The sequence below is a fragment of the Pundamilia nyererei genome, unplaced genomic scaffold (genome assembly GCF_000239375.1).
Source record: "Pundamilia nyererei isolate P.nyererei 1_Seehausen unplaced genomic scaffold, PunNye1.0 scaffold00035, whole genome shotgun sequence".
Lineage (NCBI taxonomy): Eukaryota > Metazoa > Chordata > Actinopteri > Cichliformes > Cichlidae > Pundamilia > Pundamilia nyererei.
In genome coordinates, this window is record NW_005187436.1 from 3,435,039 (window position 1) to 3,450,381 (window position 15,343).

Below are 15,343 nucleotides of genomic sequence, written 5' to 3' on the forward strand. Positions count from 1 at the left end.
GTGAGACAAATGTTTTAATTCAGTCTGCAGAAGTAGGAAAATCATACAAAATGAAACCACGATTTGAGGTTCAGTCATAAGTTTCACACTGACTGTATACAGCACACTCGGCTTGTGTTTTTGAAACCCGAGCAGTTTCAACACAAAAACTACAAAGGGTTGAAAAATTAAAGGAGCTTCCTCTACTGAATGGACTGGACCAAGCTTCTCAAAGTTATTCAGTGTTTTGACTTTAGTGCTTTCACTCATTTGGTATTTTGCTGATGGTGGTTGAGGGAGCATCCAAGAGCGCATCCATAGTATATATTATTTACATCATTCTCATCAGCCACTCAGTGAAACCCTTGTTCCCTGTGTACAGGGGCACTGTCATCTTGAAAGAGACATTTCCATCTGAACAGAAATGGGTAAAGGTGGCGGCTCAGAGCAACTTTGCATTGATTTGCAGTGTAAATTTGCGTCACTATAAGGGTCAAAGTTTTTCCATTTAATTCATCACCGGTCTTTACATTACTTACAATAAGGCATCATCAGGGTCAAGATCAGTTTTCTGCATTAATGCTATATGTGACTGGCACCGCATTACGGTACAGTACGGTGCTTGAAAGTAATGCTCATTCAAACTACGCCAAGCCACTAATTTCCCTCTGCTGCACTGTTTCAAAAGAAAGGTCAGGATGACTTAAAAAAAAAATACTCCACTGATGCTCGCAGTTTATAAAAGTAAAGGGGCACAGTGAGGCAGTGATTTCTTTCATGTCATCAAAATTTAATTTATTAAAATAAAGTTACCGCATAAATGATAAGAATGTAAAAAAAAATAAAAAATGAGCTAAACACTGAACATAGCCCATCACTAAAGAAAGCACAACTTTGTGCTTACATAACAGGCAATTTTTAGGTGACTTCATTATTTTATATAAAAAGAAGTAGAAAAAAAAAAGAATCCAGTTCACCTTCATTCTCGAGGAACCTTTCGTAAGTGAGTTAAGAAAAAAAAAATGCTCAGCTGTCGTTGCGCTCACAGAGGTGTCATAGCATTGTGTGTACGTGCCTGGAAACTAGTCTTCAATTTTGAGCCAGCCTTTTTTATAGTCTATGAGAAGCTCGAGGTAGTACTTCCACTCTGGCTCGCTGTCATACCTGACCTCAAATATGGTCTTAAGGGGGTTGGGGTGAGCCTCGTGGATGCGCAGCACCTCCCCTCTGTACCACACCTCTGATTTGTCAACTTCCTCGTACAGATGGCGGATCCTCTTTCCCACCAACTCGGGGTAGCAGAACCTCATGGCCCTCTGAGCCCTCTGCACAGCTGAACGCAGGACCCATCGCCTCCTGTGTTCGGCGCTGTGACAGGCAGACAAGTAGGGACAGTATTTGATCTTCAAAAGTGATCTATGTTTTCTTTTAGAAGAGCTGCCAAGGGGTCTTAAAGCATGAGAGAAGCTTCCTGTTCTCTCCCACCTGTGCTTTGTTTTGGGTGTCCTCCTGTGAACGTCAGCCTCACCGATCACACTCTCCCCGTCATCAGTCTGTGAGATGGAAGCATCAGCAGATGTCTCCGACTCTGACACTGCTTGGTATCGAGTTTTTTTTCTCTTTAGACCTTCACTAAGTATCTTCCTCAGTTTAACAATGACTCCTGAACAATTCTTAGAGTTTTCCTTAGATTTGGCTGATGGTGAGGACTGACCAACGTGCCACCTGCTGGAAGATCCCTCAGTTTCTGCGTCACTCGGGAATGGGGATAGCTCGTCCAGTGTTAAAGGACACATCCATGAAATATATGGATTCTGCTCTGAAGCCATATAATCAGCCTCTTTATTATCACTCTCCTGGGGCTCATGGGCACTGCAGTTTTTCTTTGCAGTTGTGTTGACAGTGCTTTCAGCTACAACCTTGTCCGTATCCCCTCTCTCTTCCTCATCTGACAACCTGTTTTCTAGAAACGTACGCCTCGAACGGCTCTTTACTCTTCTTTTAGTTTTATTCCTGTTCAAATGCAATTGTGTTTCCTCATCCTCTGAACATCTCTGTGGTTGCAACTCTGAGTGCGAGGCTGCGGAGGCAGTGGTGTCAGAAAATACAGGAACCCTCCCGCTGTTAGATGCTTCACAGCTTCCATCTTGTTCCCTGTGATCGGAGTCCATATCTAATCCTGCAACACAGGGAAAATGGCAAAAAGAGAGCTCAAAACAAATGCTGAAATATCGCAAATAAATATAGGATTCTGCTTCCTCACAAAGTGGGAAGATTAGAGGCAAAGGAATTTATGCAGTGATCAGGGAAACAGTTACAAGTGAGAAGCAAGTCAGAAACAGACTTTCAGGATTTCTGACAAGGAAATATAAAATACTTGGTTTCCTAAAGAGCTTATTTCACACCTAAACCTAAGGATTTCAGCTTTTGCACATCATGATCCTCCACCACGAAACACCCTTACAGCAAAGATGGCTATGAGAAGAGAAGGCTGTGGGAATAAACACAAAGGCTGGGAAAAAGTCAGCTGCTGCGAGGGGTGCTATCAGTCACGGATAAAACAGCAGTGAGGCAAGAAGAGGGCAACAGAAATGTTCAGACACTAGAGTCAAGTGCTCCAAAACCATGTGAACCTATGTCAGCAGTGAACAGCAGTTCAATTAGGCCAAGTTCAGTAGGTTCAGGAAGCAAATACAATCGAAGCTGTTGACAGACAAAATAAAAGGCAACAATAATTTTTTTTTTTTTAAAAAGGACGACTCTATTGATATGCTATAATCTTTGTATTTTCAACTAACTACATAAATATTTAATTCAAATAAAGTTGATTAACTTAGTTAATGTATGTAACATTTTTTTCCCACCTATAATGAGAGAGCACTGTTATTATTTAGTATGTGCAACATTTCATGAATACTTGAATGTGATGACGATGAAGTCTGAAAGTATACACTAATCAGCCACAGCATTAAAACGACTGGGAAAGGGATTTAAGTTTGTATTAGTATTTGGATTTTTTTTTAACCCAGATATGTTAACCCAGTCTCAACACCTACCCTGCAATCTAGATAACCCACGTCCTGGTCCCAGAAACTGTAAGACACCCGGAGATGGAATGGGTCAGAACTGTTCAGGGAGCACCTGTTCGATATTTGGAACTTGGTTTTAAGGGTCTGTCTGATCAGTTTATATTTGTGACAAGATTGAAGCATTCTTATCAGAAATGCAGAGGGTGGAGAACACAGCCAGGCAGGTGAGGAAGGAAGAAGTTTTTTTTTTCATGAGATTTGACTGGTGTTATACTATTGTCCTGTTCTTTGGACATTACACACTCATTCTCAGAAACTGCCTAATGCAACTTGTATGCAGTGTAGATGTGGGTTAGTTAGAGATGGTACAACAAAGGATGAAGTCACCATCTTCTGAAAAGATCTCTGACCTAAAAAAAAAAAAAAGTGCCACACTTAATCCCTCTTGTGTGTAGCGGCCTCTCACTTCCTTCCCCTCATAATGTCATCCACCAGCCTGCCTTACGCCGTTTCAGCTACAGTGCTGTAAGTAGGCAACAAATTCATATGTCCCCAAGCAGCCCAGCTTAGCGCCTTTCCCCCTCAACCCACCCACAGTGTAATCATTCAGCTTCTTGTGATTTGTTACTGAAGGTTAGAAGAAAAAATTCCCACTTTCTAAACCAGGAAAAAAGCAAAAGAGTAGTGAGATTGAGGGACAACAGGAAAAAAATACCTGGACTCTCTTTTGGACGTCAGATGAGGTTGATTCTGTAAAAAATAAATGGATTTTATATTGAATAGTTCTTCTGTTTTGATTGGTTACTTACAAAAAGGGCCAATTAATGCAGAAAATATTCTTTGAAGGAAATATGATGCTTTATAATGATATCTAAAAGTTCAGTTCACATCGTGTACTGAAAGGGATCTCCTAGAATGCTATCAAAGTTATACTAAGGAAACAGGGATTTTCATAAAACCAAGCAAAATGAATCATCATAATTAATAATAAGAAATTACAAATCTTTTTACAAGTAGGAACATAGTTTGCGCTAATCACTGAGATGATATATTATATCTTATATGAATACTTTAGATTTTTTTGTTTCTTAGCTAATTCACATAAATATTAAATTACTTGTAAAATATTTTTAAAGCCATTGGCCTTATAGACATTTCTTCACACAGTTGTGTCCGGTGCTGCGGGGAAATTAGCACATGGAGGACTCACTGCAAAACCTGTGGGGGGGAGGGGGTGTTAATGGTTTAAAGGGCTACAGTGTTGTAACTGTAGCAACCATGGTGGTTTGTCTCGGTATGTCTGTGTTGAATGTACACTCACCCAGCTGTTTGCAGACGCAGACATAATACAGAAGGTTGACCGCGTCGGCATAGACGTCGGGCAGGTGTTTGAGGGACATCAGTCTCCTGAGTCTGGAGGAGCAGGCTCGTTTATGAAGCTGGATGAGGATCTTCTCTTCAGAGAGCGTGGTGGGTCGCAGCTCGACTTTGTGCTCCTGCAGGACCTGGTCAATGAAGCTGCCGTGGACCATAGGAAACAGCTGCTCCTTGACCACCAGCATGGGGAGAAACACTGCTCCCGTCCGCATGACGTGCGGAAAAGGACAGCGTTCCTGGATCGAGTACTCTCTTAACCTGTCGAGGACCGTGTCAAGTGCCGATTTCATCTCCTCGTTGAGCCAAGCCTCTCTGGCTTTTACCCCCAGCAGGCAGGAAACTTTCTGGACTTTGGTCACGTGAGACACCGATTCGGTTATTTTCAGTTGGGACAACCACTTTTTAAGGTCCTGCTCTGAAGAAGTCGACACAGATTTGGACACAAGCTTACAGAATGACTGGTGCAGCTCAAGGAAATGCTTGCGGGCGGGCGTTTGGATATCATGGTTTGGTATGAACTCAGCTGCTGGCTGTGCAGTCGGCTTCTGTGGTCGTGGAACAGGGAAATAATTCTTGCCATTAGGGATAATAATCTTATAGGTGGAAAGTTTAAGACACTGAGGGGGAATGTTTTTGAAATTTAGTTTGCTCCCAGGCAGTGGAGTCGTGGGTTTGGGGGGAAGGATGAGCTCCTCTTTGTGTTGTGTTGCTTTTGTGTCACCTTCAGAAGTCATGTTTGTCTGTGCAGTCATCTCAGCAGGTTTGGACTCATCTGAAGTCTTATTTTCAGCTGCTCTAGATGGCTTAGTTTCATGTTCTTCAGGTTCAATTGTCTTTTTTAAGAAAATAGGTCCATCATCAGGTGAAGCAGTCTCTGTGGGCTCTTTTTTGACTTCCATTTTGCTGCTGTGGTTGGGACAAATGCTGTCATCTGTAGAGCTGCTGATATCTGATTTATCTAGGTTTTCTACTTTAATATTTTTGGGTTCAACAGCTTCTGCAGCACTTTTCTCTTTTGAAGTATTAGTGCGAGTTTCTTTAAAAACTAGACACACAACAGGCTCCTGTTTAGCTTGATCTTGTTTTTTTTCTTTGTCTGGCTTGGATTTAACTTCATGCTGCTCAGAGGACTGACAGGCTTTCCCTGATGCTCCAGCTCCAGAGATCCCTCCCGAGGTCTGCAGATATCCTTGGTAAGGTGCCAAACTGAAAACAGTGTCAATAACTGGCATAGGGGGAGAGTCATTCTTATTTCCTTCTCGGATAATCTCAGTTTTCAACTTTTGTCTCTTCCTGGTCCATTCCACTTCATATAAATCCTTATCCTCCTCTTTTATTTTGACAGGTGAAGATGAATGGGAAATGCTCCTCTTTAGACACTGTTTATTAACAGCGGTTTCTGGACTGGACACAGAGCTTTTATGTTTGCTTCTTGTTTCGACAGCAGGAGAATCGATACTTTTGTGGACATTTGCACTCTTAGGCACGTCTGTGTGGATCCGATTTGAACTCCGATTCGGTGACTGAGGTCGCCACACGGCTGGGGAAACTGGAACGTTTTTTGGCTGAGTCGGGCAAGGGACTTGAGATTCACAGGAGGAATAGTCCACTGCTCTGTCCACATTCAAGCCAAGTGGTGGAAGGATGGGGGAGTCCATATGCAGGCGGTTGAGAGGGGGGAAGAATCCTCTCATTTCTATAACTGATGGTGAGACACCTGGCTTGCTCACACGTCTGGCAGGGCTGGTTTGAGTCACAGGTAGGAACGGTGAGGAAATGGGTAGGTGGTCAACATGAAGGCCGGGGTGCTTGGGTTTGTCCTTTTGTAAACTGCTGGCGGACACCATGGGGTGATCCATATGTTGGCTGGATGGCGAAACATTTTTGTGGCTAGGATGAAAAGTAGGTGATGCATGTTGCCTTTTTAGGGGGGCTCTGATTTGGCTTGGATTTAAATGAAGTCTTGGAACAGCATAGCATGGATAGTTCAAACCCCGCATAAAAGAATGATTTGGCAACATTTCAGTGCTAGACAAAGGCAAAGGAATTTCAGCATGAAGCGACTGAGGCACTATGTAATGCTCCCGAGGGTTTGAGCTTGTGTGTTTATGAATAACAGCAACATCTTCTCTCTGCTTACTGCCACTATCTTTACACTGGGTTCTGTTTTCTACCTCCACATTTGCCTGGGGGTAGTAAAACACTTGGTGCTGCGCTAGTTGGCCATATTTGGACATGGGAGAACGTTCCTGATAAACCTCTGAGGTCATATGCTCATATGTAGGGTGGGAGGGGTAAAGGCTGGGGTAGCCTCTGGGGGAAGTCTGTAAAGGCTGGCTATGCTCACTTAAAGAACCAAACAGTGGACGAGTTGAGGTGCAGGGGTAACTGCTGTAGTGCGGTTCAATCACAGCAGGCAAAGTTCTTCCTCTAACAGGGCTGTATGAGTCCACAGTCAGCCTCTTCAGTGTATCTGTGCTGTGTTCAAACTGTAAGACTCTCTGTTGAAGCCCCATTTCTTGTCCTTTCCTTTCAACAGATGGTTTTTCAGCGTAGTGAGCATCAGTTTGCATCCAGTCACGCTCATATACAGTGTTTGGTATCCTTGGAGAGCTATGTTCCACACTGTAGCGTTGTCCTAACATGCAACCCAGTTCATTACAGCAGGGATTATGTCCGTAAACCGGCCTGGGAATCGCTAAGTAAACAGAGTTTTCAGATGGGGGTGATGAAGTCTCACCTCCAGTTTTTTGTTTTCTAATAGGCAACGACGCTGCAACTGTAGGACTGCTGATCTCAGGACTTTTCTTGTACCTCATAAAGCCCTGTTTTACCGGGGTGTGACGCGTAGCAGAAGACTGAGTTTCCTCTGAAGAATTGCTGTCGTGTCTGTAAATCAGATGGTTTCCCTCCATGCCAGAGAGGTGACTCATAGTACTCCGGTCGTTCAGCAGAGATGTCTTTGAGTTCTTCCAAGGAGAAGTGAATCCCGCTCCCTCTTTTCCTCTCGGGTCATAAGCAAAGAAGGCCCCATGGCACGGCAGCGCCTGCTTGCCCAGGAAACCAGACATATTTTGCGGTTTTGACAGTCCTGCAGATGCTATCGTCCGGTCAAATAATGGCATCTTGGCTCGTAACACTGCATCAGTGAGGGTTTGCATTGACTGGTTGCTCATCATGTAGTAGCCTTGTTATGATGATTCATCAATATTGCTCCGGACCTGCCAAAAAAACCCAAAAACAATTAGATTGTGGCATTTCTCACTGAAAAACTATCAAAAGTTTGTTTAACACTGGAATCAATCCGACTATGTTGACATCAGATATAGCAGCGAAGTGTGTTATGGAAAAATAAATGCTTAGTAGCAGAATCATGAGATAAGAACTGAAGTGACTTTAAAAAAAAAATAAATTGAGGTTTATCTCACATATCACACTCACGCACATAAATGGTGGAATAAGAGTCCTGCATGTGAAAAATAAGTTACTATCTGAGGAATGTGTGGGGATCACGTGGAAGAGAAAATCCCCACCCAGGCCAGACGGCCTCAGACCATCACCACACAGGTCACTGGTGTAAATAAACACGAAGAGTCTTCAGGGTTTATTGTAAAAAGGCTTCAGTAATTCATATGCGAGCACAACATGTAGATACTTAATAATCTTTGGTGTACATTCATCGCTATTTCATCACGTCTTCCTACTGCAGCCCTAAACATAGTTTCCATGCCACTCCTTCACATTACACATAATTGCATAACCACATAAAATCACAGTTTTAAGACAAATAATAACTGGACCAAATTATTTGTAAGTCATTCCTTTTGACCTTGTAAAGTAAAAAAAGCACACACGGCTAATAAATGGTTCCTACAATGAGTTACAATTTAATTCTTGTACAAGGAGAAATCTCAGGTTTGAGAAAGGTTTTCCACAAACTGCCAAAGAGATAGTTGACACACGATGCGCCAAACCGACTGGCTCTCCCTGTACCACCTCCACTCCAACTGTTACTTGTGGTAACATAATATCCAGGTGTGACCGAGAGCAGTCTCAACTTCAAGGCCATCTGTAAAAATGAGAACTACACTGTAGCACAACTGTTGTCATTTCTGTGAGTCACATATAATGTGTTATGGTTTTACCATGGCTTACTTCAAATGTCAATGTGTCACTGTGATCGTATCAAAAAGGCTAGGCTCGCTTTTGTCGAAGTAGGACTTATCGCCTGATCTGGCATGCACTTCTCATCTCGTGTTTACATTCTCAGACAAAACAAGTGGAGTTGTTGCTGTTCTGCATTTTATTACCACAGCCCTCTGGTCATACCGTAGGTACTTCTTTGTTATACTTCTTCAGTGCTGTTTTGCATCTGACTCCCATTTATAGGAATTTGCTGATTAGCTTTTAATGACTAAAAACTCTTTTTGGTAACGCCTGACACTGAAACTAGTCAGCTAACAGTTCCTCCTATCAGCTTTTTTAAATGAAAGTTAAGAGTAACATCCAAACAAGACTTTGGGGCTCAGCAGGTAAATGAACAGTGAAAAATGATCTGCAATGACAATGTGTAATCCACAAAGTGATAAACACTAGCCACAGTGCAGTATCAGAATCCCCCCCCACACACACACACACATACCTTTTTTTTCCTAAGAAAAAAGTATTTTTGCACATTCTTGATATTTTCACTTCACTCTCTTTTAGTAAGTGTAAAGCTGAGCGTAAGAAGTACAGCACATTTTCACCAAGGAAGGTTCTGCAAGTGTAAAAATTGGAAAGCAGAACAGGAAGCCCGCCTCCAGTTTGGAAGTAAATGATTGAGAGTTTGTTTTTTGTTTTGTTTCTTTGGGTGGGGGGGTTTGTTTAAATGTGGAATACAAAACCTTCACTTGAGTAAGATGCTAGATGCATCCCATCCCATTTTTAAGATACAGACATAACAGATAACAGATACATAGCAACGTGTGGATCGCAACGCAGTCTGGCTTCTTGGAGCAGATGAAAAGAAGATAACGTCGTCACGTGATCTGCCATGCAAGCATTTGCAGGCACCGATGAGGTCATAGAGGAGATAAATTATAAATTATACCAAGGTTTATTTGCACTCGCTTGCCGACTACGCGTGGAAATTTGGCTCAACAGTTAAAGTGTAGAGGTTTAGCAAATACAACATCTGCCAGCACAATCTGTAAATGCAAAAAAAAAATGATAAGACGTTCTGAGAATAACTGAAACTCTTGGTGAGGTTTAGAGAAGTAAACGACTTTTTTTTTTCTTTAATCCCGCACAGTGACCCTCTCCAGTCTAATGACAGCACAGCACTGAGATCTTATCTTCTCATCCTGTTGACACCTTTCACACAAGTGGTGTGACGGCTTATCTGTATATGGCGAGGAGAAACGCGGTTTATGTGCATGGAGGAAACTGCGCAGAGCTGTTTTCAACGGACTAAAAACCGCACTCTAAAATTTGTGTCTGCCTGTGTGCATGCGCCTTTGTGTGTCCTCCCACTCCCATGATCTGTAGGGCAAGGGTGATGGAGAGCGTAACTTTCGAAAACAAAACGCCCGTGGCTTAAAACCACGCGAGAGAAGAGTGAAAAGGTAAAAGCTTACTTCAGTCCAGTCTAGCAATCATTAATCATTTATCTGATCACCAATTAGTCTCTCGGGTTAGGATATGTTGAAAGATCTCCGCAAGTTGGTGTGACATAAAAAAAAAATCAATTTCCTCCAATATGTCTTAGACTTAACCAATGAAAGCGGCTCACGTCCAAACATTAAAAAACGGAACTTGAACGAGGAGGAAAAAAAAGTTTCTTCTCAGCTTCTCTTGACATCCTCGTGAGCTGTAGCTTACGATGCACATATATTTGCTTCTCAGCCAAAATGTGAAAGTACGAGACCTGCCGAGAAGAGCAGCCTGCCAAATTTAATAGGACGCAAATAATATGGAAATAAGACGGGCGTAAGAGCTTGACTTTCGCTCACAGAGCGAGTCATTTCCATACAGCCGCGAAAGCCTCGTAAACCACGGCAAAACTAAAACCAAACTAAGTTCCAAACACACACACACGCACGCACGCACGCACACACACACACGCACACACACACAATCAGAGGATGCATAAATCGATCTCGACTGTATGAAATAGTTCCACCTTCTTTGACGCACTCTGACAGCTTTACTAAAAGGTTCACCGGTCCTGCTTTTCTGACTTTACGCACTTCTGCATCACAATCAGTCGTCAGTTACTTTAAACTGCGAACAACTCTCCTTACCTCACCCGTGTAATCAATGATTTCCACAAAGACTCCATGAAACTTCTAAGAAAAGAGTGGGCAAATCTCTCCGCCGCCCGTGGAGTGGATCAGTCCAGATGCGTCAATCCCACCAAATGAAGCGACAGCACAGCCTACTAAAAAAAACTGCTGCGCTGCTGGCCCGAAGTCCACGAGGCTTTTAGAGAAGTTAACAAACTGAAGAAAAGACAAAAGGAAGGAGGATGGTCTTTGATCAATAGGCGGAGTCACACCCTCCCTCTATCCACGGCTTGTTTTCTTCACATGTCATGTTTTCTCGCTTTCAGTGACTTTTTGTCCGGCTGCCAACTGTCTGCTGCTACCGCCGAAATTAATTTAAGAGTCGGGTTTTTTTGCCCCTTTTCACTCCCTGTCAGATAACACACGTTTGTCAGGTTGACTCTTTCTCACCTTCGCGCCTTTGCCCGGTTCCCATGCCTGAGTGTCAGAATCGGACATGCCAGTCTCGGAGCAATAAAGGAAATCACGTGTTTATAATTCCCCGTTCTTTATCTTTGTGTTGACTTGTATGCAAGTCATTATCCCACAGCACCTCTACGGTTACGTGAACTAGTCACTGCATACTCAACCGTGTAGTGGCACAGAAGACGCCTAAGGTTGGGAACATACACATTTAAATATATCTGCAACAATAAAACTGGTTTAAAGACATCCCACTAATGTCAAAATAAACTGCTCTCCGATTAGACTTATTATGGCAGGATGCATGTATTCTCAGAAATTAAAATAAATATATGACTTGACACAAAGAGAATCCAATATATGTAAATAGCTGCACCTAAAAGAAGCGTTTATGGCAGAGGATTGCATGTGTCGATCTCATCCTAATAAAGTTAATGGTTTACTATAATTGACCAAAGTTAAATTCAGGTCAGCCATTACCCCGGGCAGACTTTTTTTTTAAAATTTCTTGTCATTACTCATGACTGGCATTTCACCTTTCAATCTAATCAAATGTTTTATAATATAATAAATTTCTATTATATATTGCACACCTAAATTCTTACACTCTCCACTGACTTGACATCTGGATGAGTACATGTCTTGTTGCACTTGCATCATGTCCCCCCTCACCTGTGAGCCAAAGTCTAATTTATGTGTCCCATGGGGGTGCCACAGTTTAGTCTAGACAAGTTGGTTGCTTCCACAAGTCCAAGGGGGGTTTCACAGGTACAAAGATGCTCATCAAGGAGCATCTTTATACCTGATGTGAGGAATGATTCACCCCCATGGATAATTCCTCAGATCTTCCCATTTCCTGTTACTATGGCATTACAGCTCTGGGGTAACCAACACAAGCCATCAAGGCAACTCACACATCATCCAACATACAAGGCAACAAAAAAGGGAATATTAAACATATACAGTACATAGCTTTGAGACATGTGATAGACATGTAAAGCTAGACATGACAAGCATGTTTATAAGTAGGTCAGAAATAACTTAGACACTTTTAGAACAACTGCTGGGAGCCAAGTCTGTAAATGATTGCACAGGATGAAAAGATACTGATTGATTTGATCATGTTTTTATTTAAAGAGGCCCAAACGGCTGCCCCTTTATAACGGATAGCTCCGCACAAATTAACTCGCAATGGAATCTGCAGTTTTGCATTTGTAGTGGGCATTTCCCTGTGTGAGACCTCCCTGTTTTAAATATGCATACATATACAGATATGAATGTTTTAAGATAGAGAATTTCAGTGAAGGCTTTACCAACATGGGTCACATTTTCTTTACAAAAGGGTTGTATCCCAGATGAAAGAAGGCATACAAAGAAAGCAATAAATGCACCAGCAGTGCGTGGTTGACTCAAATCCAGAAGCGTGTGGGAAATGCTGACTAATTCTTAACTAGTCCAAGTCAGATTATATACACAGATTACAGCCTTTCCAGGTTTGTGGTCTGTAAGAGAGCTTTTAGAGTAAATTCTAAAGCCACCACACACTGTGATTGACATAAGATGTACATCTATAAATTTATCTGTGTGTAAAGTGTAGGAAAGTGTGCATAAATAATACAAAATATTATTTATGCACATAAAACACACTCCTGAGTGAATGTGCATGGTGTTTACCACTTTTAAGCATCTCAGAGTGGGTAAAGCAAGCTGTGGTGACACAGGGAGCAGAGCAGGTGATCTCTCAGGATGCAGTTTCTGATGAAACACGCTTAAACATTCCCAGAGGTCACAAACACACACTGAGCCTAGAGACTGCTTGGGTTGCATCAGACACTCGTCTCAGATGTGTTAGTGAAAGTGCATACATATTGACACACAGCCTCACCCTATAGTGTGTTGACAGGAAATTTGTTGCAGGAGTCATATGATGTTCAAATGATATTTTTTCTCCTAATGAGACAGTTAACCTGTATAATTCTGATACATCACAGCAAAGACAACACTCAGCTTTCAGTAGAAAACTACAAAAATGAATCCACATTTTAATAGTAACAGGATTAAAGTAACTGAAGTTATGATTGTGTCTACAGTTAATATAACTGTGGTAAAGTTAAATGTTTAAGGTTATGCTTAAACATGTCCCACATATACACTCCCAGCAAGAAATAAATATGGCTTAGGTACATTGGACCTTTTAAACTCAATGAACTGCAAACGTATTTTTACAGCCCGAGGACATTTTAAAACCTCACTATCTGATGTTTTGAAATTGCTCCCGTTTCTGATCCTTCTGGTTTTAAGATTTGCGGACTTGTTATTCTTGCATGCTAGTTTGTCTACTTTTGTCTCATGTTTGTAGATGTCTATCTGAATAAATATGGCTGCTATTATATGAAGGGAAGTACTGATTCATTTTAAAAGGTTTGAGCTTGCTTTGAACTAAAATTGTACTAATACCAGTTAGTTGACTAATCTTTTAAGTAACTGATACAGCTAGGGTTTAACTGTTCATCACTGCTGAAATATGACAACACACTGTCATGTGATGAGCCGGTATGTTGCAGAGTCACTTTCCTGCTGACGGTATTGTGTGTACTTACAGAAACTCCTCGGTTTCAGACGGTGAATTCTTGCAAATAACACAATAGGTTCAATTGATTGTGATATTTGGGAGCTATCTTTAGTTAAGCATGTGTTAAACTGGCAGCTGGGAAAAAAAACTGTTTTTGCAAGTGCAACTTTGGCCATTTCATATCACCTATCTGAAGTTTTCATGATATGCACCCAGTTCTTAGAACACACTGTTCATTCCCATTAAGCACACCTGCAAGCTGCATGCTCCCCCACAGTGATATCAAGGCCAGGATGACACTCCCCTTGTCAGAATGGCTGATGTAATATTTCTCTAGCCTCATTAACAGAATCAGCCAGCAGCCAATAGCAGCAGGACAGGTTATGGCTCAGGGAAGGATGCTTTTCATTTGGGGAGCCATTCACATCGCTCCATGTGCTGCAACCTCGACAGCTCAACAGTAACAATCCCCTCAGTTATTTGCAAGCCAAATTTCTCTCCAGTCCAACTGGATTTGGAGGAAGCAGGAAAAAAGTACGATAAAATATTACCCTCTACACAGCCTAGAAAAGTTAAGATAAACAGAACAAAAATGCACACACACAAAACATGCAGCATGCAGCTGCAAATTAGAAGAGAGGGTTTCTCTTCAGCAGAGACGGGAGGTATTAATGCTAAAGAGACAAGTTCAGTTTGATGACAAGGAAATAAAGAGACTTCCTAGTGCTGTGTGACCAGGAAAATTTGAGCAGTTCAAAATAACACCATAGATCCCTATCATAGGGGGGGAAAAAAACAAAACATAAAATGATAAACATAATGTACAGCATGACGTGGCTGACTTAGATTGCAATACAAAGTATCCTGATCTCTTAAATGGGGGGTAGGCCTACTTGTCCCAACATAACACTACTCCAGACAACTGCCACCTGCCAGGTGCACTTTCAGTTTATTACAAGTAAGACAGTTGTGTACCGTCTGTTTTCTCTGGACACAATCCAGACCTGGATGTTTCACTTTGTTAGGAGATAGAGGGCTTTCACAAAGATAAACATGTCTTACACTAATGCGATCCATGGGTTTCGTCACTCTTGCCCTTTGGACATCTTGTAAAAGCATTTGGGGAAGTTGTTCTAAAAAGCTCAAACCATCTTAAAGCAAACATCAAGAAAATTTCCAAAAATGCACAAACAAAATGAGGATGTATCGTTCTTACCAAGTCAAGCATTTCCGTATCATGACAGTTTTATTTTATGTGGTTCTGCAGTAAAACCAGTCTGTCAAACTGCCTGGTGGGAAAAGAGTTTCTGTTGCCTTGTGTCAGATAATTAATCCCAGAGGCACCAGGACAGCATCTATAGAATTAAATAAGAAGGATGTTGTTCACACTATAATGCATAGGTGTCAAACTCTGGCCCGCAGGCCAAATTTGGCCCGCAGCCTAATTACATTTGGCCCGCGAAGCCATACCAAATTACTATTAGAGCTGGCCTACTGGTATTATACAGCTAATATATACATTGTTTAGTATTAAGCTTTGCTTGTTCCAAATTCAGTTTTTCAGCAAAACTTGTTTGAGTCCATAAGAAAAGATTCATTTTTATATCTGGAGGAAGATTTTATTTTAAAATAAATATTAATGTTAGCCCGCGACTTTG

General features: G+C 41.7%; 1 protein-coding gene across 4 annotated transcripts; it reads right to left on the minus strand.

Moving 5' to 3' along the window:
* cunh15orf39 (chromosome unknown C15orf39 homolog) lies at positions 1-11,160 on the minus strand. Of its 4 annotated transcripts, XM_005730042.2 has the most exons (4): positions 10,670-10,996; positions 4,330-7,606; positions 3,724-3,758; positions 2,097-2,158 (listed from the first exon to the last, which is right to left on the minus strand). In XM_005730042.2, exons 2-4 carry the CDS (start codon positions 7,562-7,564, stop codon positions 2,153-2,155), a joined length of 3,276 nt encoding a protein of 1,091 aa, XP_005730099.1. In that variant the 5' UTR covers positions 7,565-7,606; positions 10,670-10,996; the 3' UTR covers positions 2,097-2,152. The 4 variants fall into 4 exon arrangements, with proteins under 4 accessions (XP_005730098.1, XP_005730097.1, XP_005730096.1 ...); XM_005730041.1 differs by lacking the exons at positions 3,724-3,758; positions 10,670-10,996 and adding an exon at positions 11,102-11,160 and having other exon boundaries at positions 1-2,158; XM_005730040.2 differs by lacking the exon at positions 3,724-3,758 and having other exon boundaries at positions 1-2,158; positions 10,675-10,994.
* Between the last annotated feature and the right edge of the window lie 4,183 nt (positions 11,161-15,343).

Excerpts from the sequence above, each read along its gene's own strand:
- cunh15orf39 (XM_005730041.1), bottom strand. The coding sequence starts at position 7,564 with ATGATGAGCAACCAGTCAATGCAAACCCTCACTGATGCAGTGTTACGA. Across the intron at positions 2,159-4,329 it reads CTGCGTCTGCAAACAGCTGG|GATTAGATATGGACTCCGAT; the intron begins GTGAGTGTACAT and ends CCTGTGTTGCAG.